The 23,963-nt window shown below is 38.4% G+C and overlaps 3 protein-coding genes across 4 annotated transcripts in view; 2 read left to right on the top strand and 1 right to left on the bottom strand.

The window, feature by feature from the left end:
* The first annotated feature begins 1,036 nt into the window (after positions 1 to 1,036).
* LOC113541735 (myozenin-2) lies at positions 1,037 to 7,202 on the top strand. Of its 2 annotated transcripts, none has more exons than XM_053240215.1 (6): positions 1,037 to 1,185; positions 1,324 to 1,405; positions 4,265 to 4,419; positions 4,662 to 4,812; positions 4,919 to 5,099; positions 5,902 to 6,056. In XM_053240215.1, exons 2-6 carry the CDS (start codon positions 1,339 to 1,341, stop codon positions 5,921 to 5,923), a joined length of 576 nt encoding a protein of 191 aa, XP_053096190.1. In that variant the 5' UTR covers positions 1,037 to 1,185; positions 1,324 to 1,338; the 3' UTR covers positions 5,924 to 6,056. The 2 variants fall into 2 exon arrangements, with proteins under 2 accessions (XP_053096190.1, XP_026794685.1); XM_026938884.3 differs by lacking the exon at positions 5,902 to 6,056 and adding an exon at positions 6,580 to 7,202 and having other exon boundaries at positions 1,039 to 1,185.
* On the bottom strand, positions 6,991 to 16,313 carry rbm22 (RNA binding motif protein 22). Its single transcript, XM_034311492.2, has 11 exons — positions 16,074 to 16,313; positions 13,548 to 13,601; positions 12,421 to 12,450; positions 12,188 to 12,320; positions 11,969 to 12,069; positions 9,989 to 10,161; positions 9,694 to 9,894; positions 9,361 to 9,525; positions 9,005 to 9,093; positions 7,701 to 7,832; positions 6,991 to 7,598 (listed from the first exon to the last, which is right to left on the bottom strand). Exons 1-11 carry the CDS (start codon positions 16,125 to 16,127, stop codon positions 7,450 to 7,452), a joined length of 1,281 nt encoding a protein of 426 aa, XP_034167383.1. The 5' UTR covers positions 16,128 to 16,313; the 3' UTR covers positions 6,991 to 7,449.
* A 4,759-nt stretch (positions 16,314 to 21,072) lies between these two features.
* Positions 21,073 to 23,963, top strand: part of ndst1b (N-deacetylase/N-sulfotransferase (heparan glucosaminyl) 1b) — a 73,998-nt gene continuing 71,107 nt past the window's right edge. The window contains exon 1 of the mRNA XM_026938617.3: positions 21,073 to 21,308. The gene's annotated coding sequence lies outside the window, so the exon portion shown is untranslated. The remainder of the gene's footprint in view (positions 21,309 to 23,963) is intronic.

Below are 23,963 nucleotides of genomic sequence, written 5' to 3'. Positions count from 1 at the left end.
TCACTAATTACCTCTTGTTTGTTCCTAAACTGTAAAAAAAAAAAAAAAAAATTTTACACTTGCACCAGAATTAATGTAATTCATATTCGCAGTATTCATCCTGTCATGTTTAACTACAGTAACAGCATGTTGTAGTGTATTTTTAAATAGTACAAATCTATTTTTACAGAACGACATTCTTGGTAACAGTATATTAGTATAAAACCGCTGCTGCAGTTTTACAGTTATAGCTACTGCTGTTTTTGCTCTTTTATTGCCAAATATACACATCAAACACAGAATTTTAAAGTTGAGTCAAATATATTAAGCAAATAATCTAATAAAATATGTTTATTGAAGTCATTTCCGTAGCTTTTCCAAGAAGCTATGTAGCTAATTTTGCTAGCAAAGTATATTAGAGTATACAGTAGCTATACTAGGTTAGCTAGCTAACATTAGCTCACCTGTTAGCTGTTAGAGTTTAGGTGAAGTGTGTACCGAGATTCTGACTCATTATATGGAAACATGGTTATAATTTGTACTTATAATTTTTTATTTAAGTAGCAACTGGCATCTAAATGGGGTATCCATTTAAACTAGGATGCTAGGTAGCTAACTAGCAGCTAACAGGTCCAGTTTTACTTCTCATTTAAATTGAACAAGATTTGCTGTTATTATGGAAACTATGCTCTTTTGTCAAAACTTATGAGGGAGAAATAAGGAAAGCATCAAAGATGAAAAAAATAGCCAGTAGAGCTTAAGTTTTCTTTCTTTCTTCTTCTCACATAAATGATGACATTATCAAAACCTTTGTAAAACACACAAAAGTTAGAGAGGGCAGGATAAAAGGGGTTGGTTTCTAGGATTTTGGGCTTCTTGCATTTATTTCCACAGGGACCCTCCTCAGGTGTGATTATGACCTCAGAGTACTCAGAGTACAGAGCTGCATCTCAAATTTACTGGACCATCTGTGAGCGTGTCTAAGGATCATGTTTTTATTAGTGGGGATACAGAAAAACAGTCATGCTAATCCTAGTCCATTAGCTCTCACTCGCTCTTCTCTATAATAAGCCCATGATCTAACCAGGGAGAAACTTCAGGGTCCATTTCTATCCCTGGCAAATATAAGAGTTTGCTACTTAAGACTTAGTGTCAGATTGATTCAGTCCATCGTGTATATAGGAAAAGATATTTCTTCATAAACTGGTAAGCCTGTGAGAGCTTGGTACAGCATGTACACCTCATATATCCTTTAGAAGAGGTTCTATAAATGTTTGCATGTGTCATGAATTCAAGAGATTCATGTAGTGAGAGAACAAACATTAAGCTGTGCTTTGTATCTAGACGGTTCAGATCATCATGCCTATCAACCTTGCTAAAGAGAGACAACAACAGTCTGGGGCACTGTGCTTAGAGGCACAAGGAGGTAAGACGTACTCGGTGCAACACATAATGATTGCAAAACATTAGCAGTAGTCTTTCCAGTCACGAATGAAAACCATTGTGATTAACCAGAAACCTGTTTATAAAATCTGGTTTAATTCTGGTTTAATTCCTCACAGTAAAAATATATTAAAACATTTATTATTCAAAGCGTTCAGTCTTGTGGGAGTTGACGGCTGAAGCAGGATGACTGTCTGTAATGCAATATCACAGCATGGGTCTAAAAGCTTTCGTCTTCGTCACGCACGACCAACTGGGAGAGATAAGAACACTCAGAAACATGCACTGATGTCTAGAGCAGGCTTGGAATTCACCCAGACCTCAGTGTCTGATTTAATGATTCAGTTGCTCAATTTATCAGAATTCCTTCAGACCCCAGTGTCAAATTTAATGATTCAGTGATTCAGTTGCTCAGTTTATCGGAATTCATCCGGATGCCAGTGTCAAATTTAATGATTCAGTGATTCGATTGCTCAGTTCCTCGGAATTCATCTGGACTCCAGTGTCAAATTTAATGATTCTGTGAATCAGTTGCTCAGCTCATCAGAATTCATTCAGACCCCAGTGTCAAATGTACAAATTTAATGATTCAGTGATTCGATTGCTCAGCTCATCAGAATTTATGCAAACTCCAATGTCAAACTGAATGATTCAGTGAATCAGTTGCTCAGTTTATCGGAACTCATTCAGACCTCAGTGTCTATTTTAATGATTCAGTGATTCGATTGCTCAGTCAAATCAGTAGTTCCCATGATTTCAACGATAACTGACTTGAGAGTAAGTGATTTATGGTGACTTACTCCACATTATAACCATAAGTATACACTCAGGAGTATTTATCCGTTAGTGATAAGCTTTTAAGTTATAATAAACATTACAGTAACCTGAAATATCTAGGACTATATACAAGCACAGATAAAACAGTAAATATCCAGTTTATTTATGGTGTTCTTCTCAGAAAATTTTAAGCTTCCTGTGCAATTCAAACCAAGTAACAGACTGTGAAAGAGGACAAATGCTTTGTGGCCAATTTGCAGGGAGATAACAGCGGCAGTGTCCAATATTAGAACAGAATAATTCAAAGTCTGCCTCAGGAAGGATGGACAATAAAATCTCTGCCTTGCTGATAGGGATGTGACGCCACATAATCAAGAAAGCTGACAATAAACGCAGGAACACAAGGCCAAAAATGATTTATGCCTCCCTGACCCTCATTAGCTTCACACAGCTCGTACGTATGAAGGGACTGACATTTGTAAAGCCCTTGTTAAGAAAACAAGCATGTGTATTGAGCAAAACCTCTAGACACCTTAGCTCAGAAAAATAATATGCTCTTATATTTCTACTGCTTTTTCTACATGTGGGTGGATTTCCTTTCAAGCCTTCACATCTCATGTAGTGTTCTTTGTCAAGAAGGGTCCAAAAAGAGCATCAGTTATAAAGACATAAAAACAGCATTGTATATAAATATACTGTCTACTGTGCAAGCTAATGTAACTTTGCATACACCATACCATGCATATATAAGCAGTGGTGGAAAGAGTTCACAATACACTGACTCGTAAAAATAATAATGTTAAAGTGCAACTGTAGTAATAATTTACTAGAAGTCGTGATCAAGAAATTTACTCAGGAGTAAATGCCATCTGGTGAAAAACTGCTCGAGTAATTACTTTACAAATTATGTTTTTATATGTCGATAACTGACACAACTAATCCTTAAATGTTTAATTTATATTCTATTTTTAAATTAAATAACAAAGGGAGCTATCCTGAATTGACGCTGATGAAAGATAACATTAGTTGGCTAGCTAACTTAGCCAAATGCTGTTGGGGTTTCAGTAGCTTGTTAGATTCATTAATCGGCTAGCTCACACTGTGAAAAAATGATATCTTAGAGAGTGAAAATATCTTGAATATAGTCAAATTTATCTCGTAGTTCCTATTATAAGAATAGTGTATATATATATATATATATATATATATATATATATATATATATATATATATATATATATATATACACACATACGCACACATACGGTGTTACCATAAACCAAATATAAGATTATTAAAGCTATTTTGAGACATTTTTGCTCATTTTCTTATTCTATTGGCAGATAATTTTGCTTCTTTCTGGAAATAAATGCTTAAAATGAGCAAAATTATCTGCCACTAGAATAAGAAAATATAAAGCTTAAAATGAGTAAAAATGTCTTGAAATAGCTTGTGTGTATATGTATGCATATTTATAAGTACAACATCATAAGACCTTATGTGTCTAAATCTGAAGTGGACATACTGTATGCACTGGAAGTACATTAAATAAGAAAAACAATAGCATCCATATATGTATTTCCCCTCACTGTAGATTACAGCTACTGGGTTATATACTGAATATTTAGAGACGCTCAACATTAAAGGCAGGGGCAACGATTTTTAAGTCATACTTTCTGTTATATTTGGTGACATTCTCCTCACAATCCTGCATCTGTCAATCAAGTGTATGGTCAAAATTAAAACTCCATCTCTGTGGCTGCCACGGGCTCTGAAAATGGGAGAAAAACAAATGATGTGGCCCACCGACCTCCAACCAATCAGACAAGGAGCTCTCTAAAACTGCCAGTCAATTACGATATGTCAAATCAAAAAAGCTCAGAATCTTGCATTAGTATTCAGTCATCCTGGTTTGCAGTTTGGGGATGTGACTGAAAAAAAGGGCTGTCTTTGTTCAACTTTTGCAAGTTTAATATAGAAAGAGTGCACCCATATAATTATATATGAATGCTTACAGTGCAATCACAATGTAGTCATCAATTATGCATGTGTGTGTGCGTGACAGTGTCTCTGGACCTGGGAAAGAAGATCAGCGTCCCTCAGGATGTAATGATGGAGGAGTTGAACCTGCTCTCAAACAGGGGGTCCAGAATGTTCCAAGAGAGACAAAAGAGAGTGGAGAAGTTCACGCTAGAAGGTCCTGAAAAGCAAGCTGACAATGTAAGCCAACACCATAGTGCTGTACTATATCATTATTACACACTTTTATAATACAAACAGTGAAAACGCATGCATTTAGTTAAATTATATGGTTCCTCACTGCCTTCGTTGTACATAGATTTGAATTTGAATAGCAAATGCAGGCCATGGAGGTGAGATTTCACTGGTTGCATCATGCTCATGATTGGAGACAGCTGAATAAATTGAAGGATATATGTGATGGTGAATTCTATCTTCTTTAGCAAAGTGAGACACTATGTCATCAGGCTACAGGAAGGCTGACAAATAGAGCTCACAGCAGCACAAAGGTCAGCCCACCAGAGAGAAACAACCTGCTGGCCACACTCCATCACACCATAGCCAAAAAAGGAAGTCCAAGCGTTCTTGCACCAGGTGACTGCACCAAATTTCCGTCTGTGCACGAATATGTCTTTGCAAAAAAAAAAAAAAAAAAAAAACATGAAGTAATAATGAGACTCACACAATCTTACTGCCTCAGGATATTCTGGACCCCTGAAAGAAATTCCTCCTGAGAAGTTCAATGTTACTGTAATCCCCAAGTCCTACTGCTCACCATGGGAAGAACAGAGCGACAATGAAAGCTTGCTGCCTGCCATTAGCTCCCGCCTGCCCGAACCTCCTCAAAAACTCACCCCTGCGAACTACAGATGCTTCAACAGGTTAGTGTTCAACAATGTTAAATATTATATATCATTTTTAGGGTCCCTGGTCTTTTTATGAAATCATTCTTCCATGCCGTGTGTGCATTAATTCTGTTGCTCAGAGAAGCTCATCTAAGAAGGAATGGCTAGCATTAAAGCTACAATGTTGAGAAATTTTTTGGTGAAAAATGAAAACAAAAACATTACTGAGTCAGGGGAGATTGTATTCTCGAAAACAGTTTGATCCTGAGTCACCCTGGCAATCCTGGAATAGTAATTCATATTAATTCACAGTCAGAGCTGCTTGCCTGAATTTAGTACAGTCCGGTACGACTTAACCCAGAGCTGCAGGCATCATAACAGAGAAGCCTTTTCCTTCACTTGGCTTTGTGTTTTAGTTAACCGACTAACGTTAGCAGCTAGCTTACTAGCATTGGCTTTCTGCTGAGTTTTGATCTCACACAGTGAACACAGGCCACAGCACCATGTGCTTGACTGAGTGAGACTTATATAAATGGTGTGAGATCACAATAAAGCACAAGGTGTTGGTGAGCTAACCGCCTAAACTTAGTGCTTCTGGACACAAGATGAGCAGTTGTTAAAGGAGAGAAGTTTTGCTCTTTCACTTAGTACTCTTACTCTCAAGTGTTACTCTTTTAATACTTCCGTAATAGGGGTTGTCATGATCTTATGGGTGATCCGCCATTTTGTCAGGGTTACTCAGACAGATAGCCTACAATAAATAACCTACAATGGACTGTATAAACATAGGAAGTAAAGTTTCAAAGATAACAAAGGTATTTTTTTTTTCACCTTTTAGTGGATATTACAGAAATACCTGATGAAATACAGAGCAGAATGATTGGATGGGATACGTATAATCTACCTACCAGCCAAAATGCACTTTGATTGATAGAATTTGCAGAACTTGTTCCAGCAGCTTTAAAGAAAACGGGGGAAAAGACATGGATGCAGTCAGGATTGAACAGGAAAAGATACCAATCAGAAGTCAGTCGCTTTCCTGTAGTGTGCTGCCACCAGCTGCAAGCATGAACCATAGCAATTATATCAGAAAGACTTGAACATATGAACTTTTTTTTTTTTTTTTTAATAAACGCAGGGTGCATACTGATTTCAAAATTTAATGGAATGTCAAAATAATCACCAGAAAAAGGTCACTAAATACCTGCATTTAAATGAACAATTGATTTCTTCTACATAAAGAGGTTAAAGGTCATTATACCACAGTGCAGTTGACTGCTTGAGTGTGATTGGTCAGAAGGTGTTAATTCATTTTTTACTAACAGCAGCTCTGACAATAGTTACTAGAATTGAAGTCACAGGTTTATATTAATGTGTTAACTCTAATGTTATCATTTCTATGGTAAATTACACAGGGACTGTATGGCAGATACTTGACATAAATTTCTGTATGTAAGAAAGACTTCCCAGACAAGAGACAGAAATAAATCCTGATAAGAACACATTGTTCTCACAGAGCCCCGATGCCATTTGGAGGGACAACAGGTAGTACCCGGACCCTAGCTCTGCCTGGCTTTGAACTCATGCAGGCCTACACGGAGCCCAGCCTCACCTGGGAGAGAATGTGTGCTCGGCCCAACTTCAACCGCACACCGAGAGGCTGGAGCGCTTAACACCCTGCCAAAACCTTGGAACTATAAAGCAGGAGTGATGAAGAGCTGCATTTCAAACATCCCTGGACACTCACTGTACATGCATCCCTGGACATGCACACTTCATCAACATGCATGAAAAGTCATCATATAAACCGCAAACTGAGCCAGAAGACATCGAGTATTTTCTAATCAACGTTTATGGCTAGCTTCAAATTTACAGATATCAGTATTAAAAGAGAAGACATTAAAATGGAACGAGACAAACATGCAGATTTGATAAGTCTTGTGTTGTCTCTTTTATTTGACAAATCCATTCTCAATACTGCTCACTGTTGTTTTGGTTGGTAATAGGGACTACAAGAGTGGTCAGCAATGGCCTCATGTGGTATTTATTGGTCACTGCAAGTTACTTTTGCATGTTACACAGGACTGTAAAAAGAAAAACCTCCACCTTTCTTCAAATAAAAAAGAAACAAAAACACTATCCTGTCTGCATTCTGAAACCTCACATTCCAAATATAAAAGCATTACAAATGAGGTATGTCCTATCACTTTAATCTGGCTAGAATTAGTTTAGATATTTATTTCTATAATAGCAGGAACACTACAACAAGTTCACCAAGTTCATAAAAGGTTCATAAAAAGACTCCAGAAATTGGGGGCATTGGCAAAAAGGTAGAGTCTTCTTCACTCCTGTACACATCAGTATAGTGGGGTAGCTTCCTTCCAGTCTAGGAGCCTCCGTGGCGACTCGCATGGGCACCCATACGCAGAGGATCCTGGGAAGGATAATGTACCTGGCCCGGAGGCCTCATGGCCATTGGAGGTGGCATAGGAGGGGCCATAGGATCCATGGAGGGGTACATAGGAGGGCCAAAGCCTGCAGAGCACAACAGAGAGTGTGAGAGTGCAGTCCAAAAAAAAAAAAAAAATCCTCCCATTTTTTCATTCATGAAAACTGCAAAGAGGGAGGAAGACATACCTGGAGGTGGAGGCATGGCTACTCCAGGGGGAGGGGGGATTCCTAAATTCATGACTGCAGGACCGGTGTTAGGTGCTAAGTTGAAATAGTTGGCCGAGATGTCATCGGTGGAGACGGGCGGTGGAGGCAATGCTGTTGAAAATAAGCTTGAAAATAAGCTCTCAGTTCTAATTCAAACACTCCACTTATAGAGTGTTGAAATTTGAAATTTATTCACGAAATTTCACTGGCAGGCTCAGACAAATATGACTAGACACACCGCACCACAGTTTGCCGTAGGTTAATAACAAGAGCAGGCTATATAAACAACACAAACACTGTGACAAAAGGCAGAAATAAACTCACACTGCATTACACACAAACAAGACATGCACTGACAAGAATTTGTTCAAATAATTTCAACATAATCCTGAAATTAGCAGCATGTTGGGGATTTAGCTTAACAAAAAATTAGTAGCAGTAATTATAATATCAATGCCATAACTGTCTAGGCCATAGATTCTCAACCTTGACCCTGCGACCCCTGAGACACGGATGACATCGCAGGATTGTTTTATACCAATCGGTATTTATAACATAGCTCTATGCATATAAACTTGATTCATGTAATATGTAATAATTATTTTTCAATTATCATCGGGTCTAGAAACGCTACAAAATACAGAATGTGCGCTTGATTTCGCAGTCTGTGGCCATAATCTAAACAGTACATGAGCGATATTTCAGTCTGTAGCCTACTGTAAGATCATATGTATTGATGTTGGTTAAAAATCCAGACTTTGTGAACATTCTGACAGCCACAGAACACTAAAGAGAACATCTCACTGGATAAGCAATTTATGTGAGTCCATGCAATGATGAGGAATATGATAATATTCACAGATATCTACACGTTATATTTACTGAAACAGCGCAACAAAGCACAGGAATGAATGCACCACTCTGTGACAAGTTGCTTCTGGTGTAAAATGGGCTTTACACCCCTGAAAATATTACATGAGAGCAATATGTGAACCCGAATAAACCCGACGATCCCAAACATTTGCTAGCAGTTATTTACTGGATGTACTTGATTACTGGATTTACTTGTGTGCATCAAAGAATTTTAAGCTTGAGAACTCCTGGTCTAGGCAACAACAATGTCCTCCAAGTACATTTCTCCAAAGGCCCCACCCAGATGGCTAGTATAAGGCTCGAGAAACTGGTAAATATGTCCAAAATAAATCATTTACCAGTGCATAGACATCCTAATAACAGTAATAGATCATTAACTGGATGTCCAATAATAATTTTCCAAAACGTACCTCCAGGAAGGCCTGGCACAGGCTCCAATCTGATTCCACTCTCAGTCACACCTTCCTTTTCTCCATCTTTTCCTCGTGCTGCCTGGGACCTAAAAAAAAAACAACAACAAAAAAAAAAAACACAACACATTATTTATATAGGCATGGTTCAACAAAACACTGCCCAAAGTTCTTGTTCTTAAAGACAACTCTGAGCATTTTAAATTAACTTTATTTTACTGAGATCAACATGAACCAACCACACATGCTCCCAGACACTTTCCTACTAGACATGGCTTTTACATCACTGCTCTGTGACACATGAATGAAGCTTGAAAAACCCAGCTCAATGTTACTCATTTCGCTCCGTGACTTACCTGCCCCACTTGACATTGAGGCGATGGCCGTGAACGATGAGCTTATTGAAGGATTTCTCCGCGGCCATCTCAGCAGCCTGACGCGTGGCAAACTGGATGAAGGCGCACTGCTGCCTCTGCACTACGGTGATGGTGCGGATCTCCCCAAACTGGTAGAAATGGTTCCTTGGGGGGAGAGGGGAAAAAAATAATAATAATAATAAAAAATAAAAAAACAGAGTTCCAGTTACAGCCCAAAGGTCACATAAGCCAAATCCAGTAGCCAGGATAGTTATATTACTGAAAGTTGAGAACACTTTAATGCCATTATTATGTATTCATCATCTTACGTACCTGAGCTCTGAATCCGTAATGGTATCTGCTAGGCCTCCGATGTAGAGTGTGGTGATAGACTTGTCCTCAGGTGGGTCTAACCTAGGCATGGTGGAGGCTCGCTTCAACAGCTTATTAGCCACCGGGTCGTTAATGCCGTAGTAGCGGTCCTTAATGTTCTGATCAGCCAGCGGGTCATCCGGATCAGTGGGCTTCTCATGCCTATAGTATAGCACAACACCCAAAAATGTCACATCAATCAGCACAGCTGTGATGAGATTTCCTAAATATGAGTCGAATAAAAGCTGTAGCTCACCTGTAAGGGCACTCCTCTCCCCTACGGCACTCTCCTTTCACCCAGAAAGAGCAGATGTGAGGTCTGTTCCTCTTGTAGTAGGGAGTGGTGCGAGCGAGTTTCAATAGCATGTCACTGGCCCCGGGGGCTTTGCCCAGCGCACCGACTGGCCGTGTGCCATCAGAGTTCGCAATCTAGAAACAGAACAGAAGAAAGAAAAAAAAAAAAAAAAAAAAAAAAAAAAGCTAAGTGTTATAGATTAAAATCTGTGCTTGTGAATGTGGAATTTACAAAAATGCCCACAGCTGTACAAGCAGAACCGTAGAAGACACAAAGAATGGCAGAGAGAACAAAGATAAATGTGGTTGCTTTTTGTCTAAATGGATGACAAGAATGCTTGCTGTCAAACATGTCAAAAAAAGTTTTATTTGTTTGCGAGGTGGCAATTTATCAAAACACCTGTGGACCGAGCACAATGGAAATGTCCAGAAATGTGTCTCTGAATGCAGTGCTCGCAGCTCCACTGCTCTAACAGACACATCTACCTTGCTCACACCAAGACTGCCGTGTACAATAGTGACATTTGTGTGTCATTTTGTTGCTGTGGAAGCAATAAATAATGCAATAATAACGTTGATTACATTTTTCTTACAAGGTATTAACAAACAGTACCGATGAAAAAGAAGAAGAAAGCCCAAGCAGTACGGCCCCATGATTAAACAGATAAAAACAGATTTCAAATTTATACATCTGGGGGAGGTTATTAAAACATTTCTTAACATATTAAAGGTTCTGAATTTATCATCATACCATCTGCATGTGTTTACATTAGTTATTCTTTGAGCAATCACTATTCACGCAAAGCCTGCCGTGCTCCTTTTGCACATATGTTCATATCACAAAAACCAAAGAAACAGTCTTAACTGCAAAATTCAGAATCCCAAAGACTGATTATGAATCAGTACAACAACTTTTCTGCATGTTTTGCCAACATACTACAGGCACAAAAAGACACTTCGCAATGGCCAAATCCAAAACAAGGAGAAATCCAAGCTTTATGCGTGCGTCACTCCAAATAACAACAGAGAAAACAACAAAGTCATCAGATGCAAGACGTGAGTTTGTGGAGGAGCTTGTGGCTGTGTGCGGAGTCAGACGCACCACTAATAAACAATGAAAACATCCTTTCTTGATTATGTAACTGTATATGTTTAAGTCATTGGACCGATGAACTGAGCTTAAATTATATATTTAAACGTTTATATTAAAACAAAGTCATGTAGGGTTTTGGGTTTTCTGTGATCATCTCTACAACGTAGCTTAATTTATTTTCCTCTCCACATTCCTCCCTTTTGGATTGCCTGTCTGTAGTTTGATAGATATTTTGCAACAGATCTAGCTACAAGTTATCTTATTTATATTGTTTAACAAAGAAGAAAGAAAAGAAAAAAAAAAAAAAAAAGTAAAAATAAGAATTGTACAACATATATATAAAAATACAGAAAACTAAAAATGAAAAAGAAACCAAACTAAGGGAATTTACAACAATTAAATAGGTATCATATGGCCCTACAGCAGGCAGGGAAAAAATAAATGTGCACTAAGCCACAGTGTCCAGAAGAAAGAAAGAAAAGACAAGAAAAAAAAGAAAGGAAAAAAAAAAAACTTTTTAATTTTTTCCCAGCCCAGAAGGAGACCAAGGACTTGTGAATTCACAAGACAAAGTTTAGATAATTAGATAAATTAGAAGCAAGGCAGCAGGCGAAAATGTATTCATGTTTGACCTGATTCTGTCTCATCCATATCATTGTAACTAGAGATTTTTTTTTATTCTAAATGCTACAACTGAACTGTAGATGTTGGAAGCTTTGGATGAAGTACAGAACTGATAAGAGATACAACAATAGTAGTAGTAAAATCCTCATCGTACCTCTAATTCTATGCAGCATAGGCAAGATTTGTCTTGATTTAATTGATAACAGCGATAACCCATATAATCACCTCTCTCTCCATGTTCTGGGTGTAGTACTCTTTGTTCACGTCCGATCTCGGCATGTCATCTTTAACGGACAGCCCTGTGTCTCTGACCTGAATGGGTAAACCTACATAGAGTTGGTAAGAGGGGGGGGGGGGGAAGAAGAAGAAAAGTGAGTATGAATGTGTGTGGACAGTGAGCAACTGTGTCGACGTGAATCGGTTAAACTGAGAGATGTTCAGTACCGTACTCCAGATCCAGAAGGCAGGTCTGACAAACGTTTTTCATCTTACTGCAGGTCTGACACACTTCCGTCTTCTTAAAGCGCATCCTGACGCCAGGACACCAGCGGAACACGGTGAAGGGACGGGCACAGATCTGGGATAGAACCAGAACCAGCCAAACAGGCTGTGTTAAATATTTTACATCAAATAATAATAACGAAGACGAGGTAACAAAACGCAGTCTGTTATCTTACCTTGCACTCTTTGCCATACTTTTCTTTGGTCTGTCCAGAAACAAGAAATAGACCAGTCAGTGAGGAACAGCTAATCCTCTATGTTTCCTCCACACAATTTTTCCATTAAATCATTACAGCTCGGTTGTGATATTTCAACAAGCACAAGGTCTTCTGCTTTTGGTACTCATCCTCTATAACACAGTTCATAGTGAAATACGACACACTCTCTCATTTCTACTACCTGATATGTTCATATTGGAGAACTATAACTGAGAATTCACATCAGACATCTGACATCTGACATAATATTAGCGCGACCTTTCAACCCTATTCCCGTCGCATGGGTTCCATCCGCATCACTGACGCGCCACTGCACTTCATTTTTATTAAAAACAAAAACAAAAACTAATATCCAATTGTCACTGAAAGTGTCAGTGAAACACAGAGGGTAGGGACAGTCAACACTGAGTCAGCTGAATTTACATCACCGTTCTCTTAAGTCCGTGACAGTAGTGCTGGAAAGCGAATAAACCACATATTTGTGTTTATTCTGATTAACCCTAAATATCATTACCACACAAATACGTTGCTTTGCAGCTAGTATATATTACAACTTTAAAATTCCCAACGCATCGAAAGTGGAAGTGCGGAATTTGCATGCTTATGGACTTATGGATGTGAAAAACTTAATGTTACAAGGCATAACGGCTTGCATTTTATGCCCATCTCACAGGGCTCTAATGGATTAAAATAACGGTTTAAATGGATGTCCTGTGTGTGACAAATCTGTAGGACACTGAGGACATTTTCGTCTCTAGCGAAGTTCAATCTCTATGATATCTTCTTTACAGCTACATTAAATAAGTTGTGGTATAAATTAACACAACTTATACATCATCATGAAACATATGGCAATAAATATGGCAAACTGATTCACAATCGTAATCTGAGAATAGATGCATGTATCCGTTAGCTTTCGGCTCTTTGAAAGCTTACGAAAATGTTGTACATGTCTATAAGAAACATAAAACATGAAGAATGTTCTTCTGGCAACTCAAATGATCCGTAACTGAGTTTAGAAGTCTGTCAGCTTGTGAGAATGTGCACTGCGACTTTGAGCTCAAAGTTATAATGTACATACTCACCATTCGGATGTATGGATTCTCTCCCAAACATGTCTGACAGAGAATAGGGAAGTCCTGTTTGAAAAAAGACAAGAGACGAAGTGGCTTCAGTTCAGTGTTTAGACGTGGAAAGAGTGAATGGACTGAGCACAGAGTAGAAGTAACCGCACAAAACATTTCTATCTACTGAATATACAGCGCTCGAAGTACGGCCCATTGTATTTTAGACTATTTTAGGGTTTCAGGTGGTATCATTTCCTGTCATTTCCTATCATCTTCTGTCCTCAATCCCAAAACTTCTCTCCGTACCATGAAGGTAACACAGCGTTAATTTCCTCATGTACAGCTGAGCAACAAGGGAAAACTTTTTCCCCACATTACGCTACCGATAAACAGTGATACACCCACTTTGTGGTTTTCTCTCATTTATATTCTTAAACTTTCTATAAAACTTTTTAAGGTGTTTAAAAAGTCTGCACTCCACGACATTCCTTGATTTATGGTCATGAGATTTAAAATGTAAATCATCATCTTCAACCCACTGCATCAGACCATTACTCCAATGTAACAAACACTTATCATGATTTGTTACTGCTCTATATGTCTCAGTTCAAGATGGCTGATTGATAAAGACGAAACATGAGAACAGAGGTGCATTTCGATATTGACAAAGCGGGAGGTTTTTACTGTCGTCCGGGTGCAAGTGAGCAGTCAGATATGAAGCTCGCAGGACAAAGAAAGTTCACATTCATTAACAAAAACATGTGGTGCTGCACAATGTATTTATATTGTAGATTCATTCAGTCTTAGTAACCGCCTGGTCAGGGTCAAGGTCAAGGGGGTATAAATTAGGCTACTAGTCTGGTTTGGGAAATACTGGGTGTCCAAAAGTCTCCATACGTAGGAGTAATTCACGCTTTTTAGCAAAATGTCTTCCAACATTGAACTCATTCTCATGGCTGGATCGGGAAGCTGTCGATGTCGGGAAGCGCGTCACACACCACACTGTTGCCAAACTGGGAGCCAAAGTTGGGAGAGACGATTGTGTGTGTTTATAAAGAAATGGCAATCATGTAGAGGATGTTCTGTAAATAAAGTTACATTTTGCTAAAAAGTGTTCATTTCCCTTAAGTATGGAGACTTTTGGGATACGCTGTAGAACCAACTAAGAGAACATCTGTAGTTGAGAGTCATGATGAACTGGAGAGATGTAGCTGAGGCTGAGGAATTTTCAGTGGTTCTTCTGGCTCTGACGACACTGCTCTATTTCTTTATGGATATTTGAAGCACTAAACAGACACAGATACAGATAATGGGATTATATTGTACCACTAATAGTTCGATTTTTTTTTATTCCCTAGTTTCCACTGAAGATTTTTTTTATCTATGAAATCATCTGTCCACACATGGAGATCATGCAAGAACAGTCTTAAACTGTATAAAAAATAATTTAGGAACATTCTTGATGTTTATAATTGATATTTTTCCCTTCACTTAGTCTTAAAACTTATTGGATTTTTTTTCCACATGACATTTTAATTAAGCTGCGGCACTTCGTGCAGTAAAATAAATATGACTTTAGTTCATTTTTTTCAGTAGTATGTTTTAGCTTTCTAACCTACTACAGCACGTTATTATGGCTTTTGCAGTTTTACAGGTGCATTTGATCAGATTTTTTCAAGATTAAATCTCTAACAGTTAATAAGTGGATTTGACATTTAAACAATGTTTTTTACGCTAATTTTTTTCTATGTTTACATAAAATAACAACCTATTTAGAAGTTAGTGGTGGATGTTTTGTACTGAATGTTGGCATTTTCTACCTAAATGTTAATGAATGAATGAATTAAACATGCTGAGAATTTTTTTCTCTTTCCATAGTAATTAGTAAAACTTATTATTATTTTTTCTTATTGAACATTTTGATGCATCGTGTCTGCATACATGGACTGTAAATTAAAAACAAGACATTGGAATTAAAATGTTAAAATTAAAATGGAAGCAAAAATTATTTGGGGTCATAAATGCCACTGAATATACAGCAAGTGAGAGATTTTATACCAAAATATTGCTCAAAAATAGAAATTAAGAAAAAATAAATTAAAAAAAAAATTTTTAGTTTGGAATAATAAAGAAACATGGATTCTGTTTTCAATAAATTTAATAATTTAAAGTGTTAGCTAGCCAGCTAATACTAGCTAACACTAATGCTGTCATGCTAGTGAGCGTTTACATCTACACAACATAAAACAACGTAAAGACAAATTATTTCAATTTAAACAAACAGATTGTGTGTTTTTAACAGTATTACATTATGCATAGAGTTCATTAAGTTTAATGAGTTTTTTAAGTTAATTAGCTAGCTAGCTAGCTTACATTAGCAGCATGTTAGCTTGCTAGCGCAGGAGGCCAAGAGCAAGAGCTTACTAGCTGAGAAACAGCCCTAGACGATTATCCACGCAGTTTTATGATTTAAAAAAATGTATCACTAAAACTGTGATAATAAACTCAAAATTTATAATAGAAAATGTCTAGTATTATACTTACAGAGTCCTCCCAATTCTGTCTGTTGTACGTGTTAGAGCCTAAGGAAGTCGCCATTTTAGATTACAGCGAGCTGAAAAAACACCCCCCGCTTCTGGCAGTCTTTTGCTCGTCGCTCACTTGCCGAAACCCAAATCTCACTTTCCTCCCTATATAGTTGCACTATCTAGGGTTTATCAGCCATTACTTCACACCCTAGATAGTGCACTAAATATTCTCTAGGTGGTTGTTTGGGATGCTTCCTCAACTCAGCGGTAACACTGGCTGAATCCCAAATAACTCACTGCTGGACTATTAGTGCACTATATAGGGTGTGAAATAATAGCGTATACACCCTAGATAGTGCACTAAACATCCAGTAGGTGGTTATTTGGGATTCAGCCAGCTTTTACAGCTGAACTGAAAAAAAAAATCTCGCCACCTAGTGTTTGGGGGTGGAGTGACATCAGTGTAAATATGTGTTTGTTAGTTGTGAGTGCAGAGATTTGAATTAAATCTGTTAAAAATCTATTAAACGTTTTCATTTTAAATGAAAAAGCAAGCAGCCGACACTCCTGGAGCGTGCTGTGTTTTTCTTAAAACCTTAAAACACATATTACAAAAAAACAGACTTTTTTTGGTGATACAGATCATCAAATTTCAAGCACAGTAAATCTTATCAGAATTATAAAACCAAAAAAAAAAACAAACAAGAATCATGAAATGAAATCTGAACTGAATGGGTTCATAAGTGTTATTATGAGTGATTGATTGCACATTCATGATCCTCAGGATGAGGTTCAGGGGCGTGTGGGTCTGTCCAGAATTCATAAGCAGATCTATGGAATATTTTACAGGTAAATATGTAGAGAAGTGATGCGTATACTTCAAATCACACAATCATTTCTCAACTCATGATTGTACAAAATATGTTCCTTCAATAATAACAACACATTCATCGTTACAGCCTCAGCTTGGCTGAGTCACAGACCTTCAGCATGACTTTGTGTTGGAATCAGTAGACAGATATATTGAAGGACAAAACTGATCAAGAAAAAAACAACAAACTAACCTACAAGGTTAAAAATAAAATAAAATTCAAAATAAAATAAATAAGAACTTGTTACTTTCGGAAGAACTATAAACGTAAAGCTGTATTTTCTAGTCACACAAAACATTATGTAAATGTTAGCATATTTCCAGTGCACATATCTTATACATAAAAATACATGTATAAAAATACATAAAAATATAAGATTAGTGAGGTGAAGATCACTGCTTAGAGCTGATGACTGAGAATCACATCTCACTTTAATAGCCTAAATCTTTTTTTATCCTCAGATAGAGACCTGAACAAAAGGCTAACACAGTCTGACCAGCATTTATATATACACTATATTGCCAAAAGTTTTGGGACGTCTGCCTTTACATGCACATGAACTTTAATGACATCCCATTCTTAATCCGTAGGGTTTAATATGGAGTTGGCCCACCTTTTGCAGCTATAACAGCTTCAACTCTTCTGGGAAGGCTTTCCACAAGGTTTAGGAGTGTGTTTATGGGAATTTTTGACCATTCTTCTAGAAGCGCATTTGTGAGGTCAGGCACTGATGTTGGTCGAGAAGGCCTGGCTCTCAGTCTCCGCTCTAATTCATCCCAAAGGTGTTCTATCAGGTTCAGGTCAGGTCTCTGTGCAGGCCAGGCAAGTTCCTCCACACCAAACTCGCTCATCCATGTCTTTATGGAGCTTGCTTTGTGCCCTGGTGCGCAGTCATGTTGGAACAGGAAGGGGCCATCCCCAAACTGTTCCCACAATGTTGGGAGCATGAAATTGTCCAAAATGTCTTGGTATGCTGAAGCATTAAGAGTTCCTTTCACTGGAACTAAGGGGCCAAGCCCAACCCCTGAAAAACAGGGTCCAGAGTCTAGAGACTCAGGGTCTAGAGACTCAGACTCTAGAGTCCAGTGGCGACATGCTTTACACCACTGTGTCCGATGCTTTGCATTGTACTTGGTGATGTAAGGCTTGGATGCAGCTGCTCAGCCATGGAAACCCATTCCATGAAGCTCTCTACGCACTGTTCTTGAGCTAATCTGAAGGCCACACGAAGTTTGGAGGTCTGTAGCTATTGACTCTGCAGAAAGCTGGCGACTTCTGCGCACTGTGCGCCTCAGCATGCACTGACCCCGATCTGTGATTTTACGTGGCCTACCACTTCGTGGCTGAGTTGCTGTTGTTCCCAATTGCTTCCACTTTGTTATAATACCACGAACAGTTGACTGTGGAATATTTAGTATAGAGGAAATTTCACGAATGGACTTATTGCACAGGCGGCAACCTATCACGGTACCACGCTTGAATTCACTGAGCTCCTGAGAGCGACCCATTCTTTCACAAATGTTTGTAGAAGCAGTCTGCATGCCTAGGTGCTTGATTTTATACATCTGTGGCCATGGAAGTGATTGGAACACCTGGATTCAATGATTTGGAGGGGTGTCCCAAAACTTTTGGCAATATAGTGTATATATATATATATATATATATATATATATATATATATATATATATATATATATTAAGGGATTTTGTCCCAAATTGTTCGTATGTTGCTGTCATAAAATTCTACAGTCATACAAACAATTTCATACAAATGAAATCTGAAATATTGTATTGTTGTACTATGCAGTGTGGAGATCTGAGCTATATTAAAACTTAACTTTCCTTTTAAACTTTACCAGCCACTGATTGTTATCTTTATCTTTATCTGTATGAATAAACATGTGCAGTTGTTTAATATTTTTTGGAAAACTCATGATAAGATGAGAACTGGTTGAGGAATGATTTGTGTGTGTCTGTTTTCTAATATCTTGGGAAATGATTTCCTTACAACTCTGAATTTTCACTAAAGGAGGAGGTGTGAGCTACACCAGTCATTTTTCTTTTCCATCCAGTCACGTTTCCAAATACGAAGCAGTCTAATTATACACTGCAAGTTATTAGAACGTCTTGACACTAATTAGACCTGACGTGAAATGTAGGCTAACGCACGCAAACCACACTCTTTATTATTAACACATTTCCAGCTGCTGAACTATTCCACACTGTGTCTTATTATCAGAATAAAAAAAAAATCGACGGTAAGTTTGTATGCTACTTAAATCAGAGAGTTTAATCACATATTATCTTTTTCATCATCATTCCTTTACTCATTTTCAGGAAGTGCTTTATCCTGGTCAGGGTTGTGGTGAATCCGAAGCCCATCCCAGGATACTCCATGGATCCCACCCAGGACTCCACGCACACACATATATTCACACATTCATTCACAGCTGGGAGCAATTTAGACTAGTCAATTTACCGCCTTTAATAATGTTGATTAATGTTTAATAATGCATCATTTACAGAACTAAAATGCTCATTGGTGAATCAGTATATATCAAACACACCCGAAACCCACATGAACCTGTGTTTGTGTGGGTTTCCTCCGGGTTCTCAGGTTTCCTCCTACCTCCCCAGATTGGGCAGGCAGATTGGCTATGTGTGTATGAGTGTGTATGAGTGTGTGAATGTGTGTGCGATGGACTGGCATCTCATCAAGTGGAAATTCTTCTACAGTGAAAACTCCTCGAGACAATTTTGCATAGCCAGCATGTTTTCTGGTCCGTGGGAAGAAACAAAAGAGAACCCAGAGGAAACCAAACATGGCGAGAACCTATAAAACTCCTAGAGGGAATTTAGCAAAGCCAGTTGGCCTCTCGGCATGTTATGATTATGAGCAGTTATAGCTCAGTGGTTGAGACATCAGAGTCCTGATCAGAAGGTTGTGAGCATTGCCACACTGCTGCTGCTGAGCACATGAGCAAGGCCTTTAACTGCTCCTGTTGAAATGAGATATACCATGTGGACCTGACCATCACATCCATATGTTCTTTCTGAACATCCCATTCCAGATTTACTCCTCCTTTTGCTGTTATAATGAGCTCCACTCTTCTGGGATGGCTTTCCACTAGATTTTGGAGCGTGGCTGTGGGGATTTGTGTTCATTCAGCTACAAGAGCATTAGTGAGATCAGGCGCTGATGTTGGTGAGGAGGTCTGGGATGCAGTCAGTGTTCCAGTTCATCCTGAAGCTGTTCAGTGGGGTTGAGATCAGGGCTCTGTGCAGGACACTCGAGTTCTTCTACACCAACCTTAACACACCATGTCTTCATGGAGCTCGCTTTGTGCACAGGGGCATTGTCATGCTGAAAATGAAACCTTATATTGATTTTTTAAATCTTTGAAAGACAGGCGGTGGAGTTTATAGGCATAGTGGCTTTGTGGTTAGCACATTTGTCTCGCACCTGTGGGGTTGGGGGTTCAATTTCTGCCTGTGTCCTGTGTGTGCAGAGTCTGCATGTTCTTCCTGTGCTTTGGGGGTTTCCTCTGAGCAATCTGCTTTCCTCCCCCTGTTCAAAGACATGCGTTTTAGGCTGACTGGCATCTCTAAATTGTCTGCAGTGTTGGCACTCCGTCCAGGTTGTCCCCAAACTTCTACCCCGAGTCCCCTGGGATAGACTCCAGGTTCCCTGTGACCCTGTGTAGGATAAGCAGTACAGAGAATGGATGGATGGATGGATGGATTGTCACTGACAATCGGTGTACATGAAAAATAAACTTGAAACTTACACGAGCCCTTGTGTGCATATGTGTTTTTTTTTTTTTGTGGGTAGATTTGGGTTACTAAAGGTCTAGAAATATGAATATAAAAGAATATTCTCATCAAGTGTCAGACTTTTAGTAACCCACATTTACTCTGGGTTACAAATATGTTTGCAAATGTTCTTGTCTTAAAGCAGTTGAGAGCAGTAACTGGTAGAAAATACTTATTTCTATATAAATTTGCATATTTTATTTCTTACTAGAATACACACTAAGTAGAAGTGATAAGTAAATGAGAAGCCTTGTAGGTGGTGATGATGATGATAATAATGAGGGGTGTGATCGCCCTCTAGCGGCTGCTATAGTGTACTGCTCTCAGTGTGGATGAAAGAGAGAGAGAGAGAGAGAGAGAAAGAGAGGGGGAAAGAGACGAGTTTATCTCGTGTTCTGCCAGCAGCAGCAGAGAAACAGCTCCACATTAAAACCCGGGACGCTCCAGTTCCAGCTCAGAGTCTGACACGCAGGCGTACAATGCGCTTCATAAATCATTAATTCCCCAAAACCAGACCGGATTCACGATCCTGCATTACGACATTACTGCTTTACGGCGTTCAATGGGTAAGTGCACGGGTGTCATTTTTACATGGATTTTCATCCTAATGGATATTTAACGTTAGCTAGCCTCCTTGCTAGCAGGCGTCTGAGCAACCCAGGAGATCTCAAGCTTCCTAACTAGCTCACTAGACTAACAAATACAACACAATAACCCTGGATTATAGGGAACTTAACAACTAGCAACTAGCAACTAGCAGCAGCCGCAGTAACCGGAAGGAATCCATGTGGAAAGCTAGATATTAGTAGCACTACTGCCTGGAGCTGCTGGCTCACTTAGTTAGCTGTCTAGCTGCAGCTTTAAAGAACTCCAGATAAAAATAAATAAATAACTAAATAGTTAGATAGTTAGTAGAAATAAATGGACTAACCAGCTGTCTGTCATTGTTGTTATTTTTTTCCTGCCTTAGCCTTAACTGGTTAAATGAGTCTGGTTAGTGAGCTAACACCTAGCTAGCGAGCTCTTGTTTAAACCTCTACTTTACACTAATATTCAATAAATATACAGTATAACACGACATAGGGAACGAATTTAATATAGGTATAACCGTTCTATGATAAGTTCAGTCACTCTGGAGTAGGTGTCGAGTTTAGCTCCTAGCACCTAGTTTGCTAAGTAAGTTGTTAGGTAGCTTAGCAAGGTTCTCCTTTAGCTGTGTTTAACATGAGCCTGAAGTAACCAACAGTTATTTTCAATTATTTCAGGTTTGTAGTGTGTTTCCGAGTCGTAGCTTCATTGTACTTGGGGCATATACTCTCAGAAATAAAGGTACCAAAGGTTCTCCTTGTCTCTGAGGTGGTACCATTTAAAGAACTGTTTACAGCAGCTTTAATTCCAGCATTCTTCTACTTCTTCGAGATCTTCAGTTTGTCCCCTTAGTGAAACCATTAAAGGTTCTCTATACACCACTATGGCAAGCTTTTCCTGTCAGAAAGGGTTCTAGGAAGATAAGAAAACTGAACTTTTTTTCTACACTCTGAAAAAAATGATACCAAATTATACTTTCTGTCTGTACTTTTCGTTAATCTGTATCTTTTACCTGGAAGCATGAATATAATATACATTTAAGAATAATTTACGGGACCTTAAAGTTCACTTAACATCAAAATGATTCGCCTGAAATGAAATAGTAAAAAATATATATATATATACTCACACAAAAAATTAGTTTGTCACTTTGTGGGGAAATTAAAAAAAAAAAAGGGCTTTTCAGTGACTCATCCTGTACTAGTCTTGTGTTCGTCCAATGAAATGCGCTCTAGAACGTCTGTGTCCCGCCCCCAGGGGCATGTCTTGCTCTACAGTAGCAGATCATTAACAGTAAACATGATTCGTCAGTGCGTTTTTGGCTGTGTGTCTTCCCAGATACTATTCCCTTTTCCAAGTATGCCTTGGATGAGAAAATCTGTGCCATTTGGTGGTTGTTTAACCGATTTGCGGTTCACGAATGCCGCCTCAGACTAATCGAGAAATCGTTTTGTCTTTATACACCATCAGGGATTCTCGATCACTAAGAGACTGTAATATCATTTTATACCACATTGCATTAATTAAATGCTTAAATTAATTAAATGAAATGCTAATTAATTAAATGCTTGAATCTGATTGGTCAGAAGGTGTGGGTTTATTTTCGTATAACAGCATGGCTCGAAAAGTAGTTCCGACTGTAACATGAATGATAGGTTGCTATTAATGCGCTTGTTCTAATGCGTTATTCTTTCTGTAGTAACAGCTCCTACACTGGGACTTGTACAGCAGATGCTCCACATAATCTAAATGTAAAACAGATTTAAAAAAAAAAAAAAAAAAAAAAGAACATGTTGGTCAACAAATTAAGCCTATAATCATTGATGGGGTGATGTTTTTTTTTTTTTTTTTTTTTAGGAGACATTTATTTAACGTTTGTGGAAGGAGTTTTGATTGTAAGCGCTTTGTAACCGTCATGGTGCTTTGTGAAGTTTATCAGCACAGGAAAGTCATCAGGACAGAGAAGTTTACGCTTTCCGGTTTCTTGGTCAAATGACAAGCTGTGCAGAGAGAGAAAGCGCGAAAGAGAGAAAAAAAGATTGAGCCAGTTGAAGTTATGACTGTTTATTGTGGCTATAACAAAAGTGAGAACAGGAAATAACTTGTCTCTCTGACCTTCCACAACATTAAATCCAACTATAAACCGTTAAAATGTGTGATGTGGTGTTCATTAATCAATTAAACATTGTAATCATTGGTAAATCCCTGTGTTACAAGCGGAATAACACACTCCAGACTGCGCTGTTATACCTAACACTCATGAACCTGCGGCTCTCCGTCACCAGCGGCATCACTGATGGTTGACCTTGGCTCAAAAATGCATGACGTAACTCCACAAACACACGGGATTTTGTTGTTTACGGTATTTAGGATCCAGCTTGTTACAAAGAAAGCCCTTAAAACTTTCTCTGTGTCAGAAAACTTAAAGTTACAGCTTTACCTCTGATTGTTTCAATGTACTGACACTGGAGACTCCTTCCAACAATGTTAACTAAACATCTCCTCAAAGAAAACATCACCGTATTAATGAATACACACATTAAAAAAAAAAATCTGTTCTCCATACACATCGCTGTGTAAGTTGTTACTATAGAAAACATAGCGTATTATAACAAGCCGTGCCGTTATAGAAA

Source organism: Pangasianodon hypophthalmus, chromosome 15, assembly GCF_027358585.1.
Source record: "Pangasianodon hypophthalmus isolate fPanHyp1 chromosome 15, fPanHyp1.pri, whole genome shotgun sequence".
Lineage (NCBI taxonomy): Eukaryota > Metazoa > Chordata > Actinopteri > Siluriformes > Pangasiidae > Pangasianodon > Pangasianodon hypophthalmus.
The sequence above is the reverse complement of the archived record's forward strand: the minus strand, read 5'-3'. Positions and strand labels throughout refer to the sequence as shown.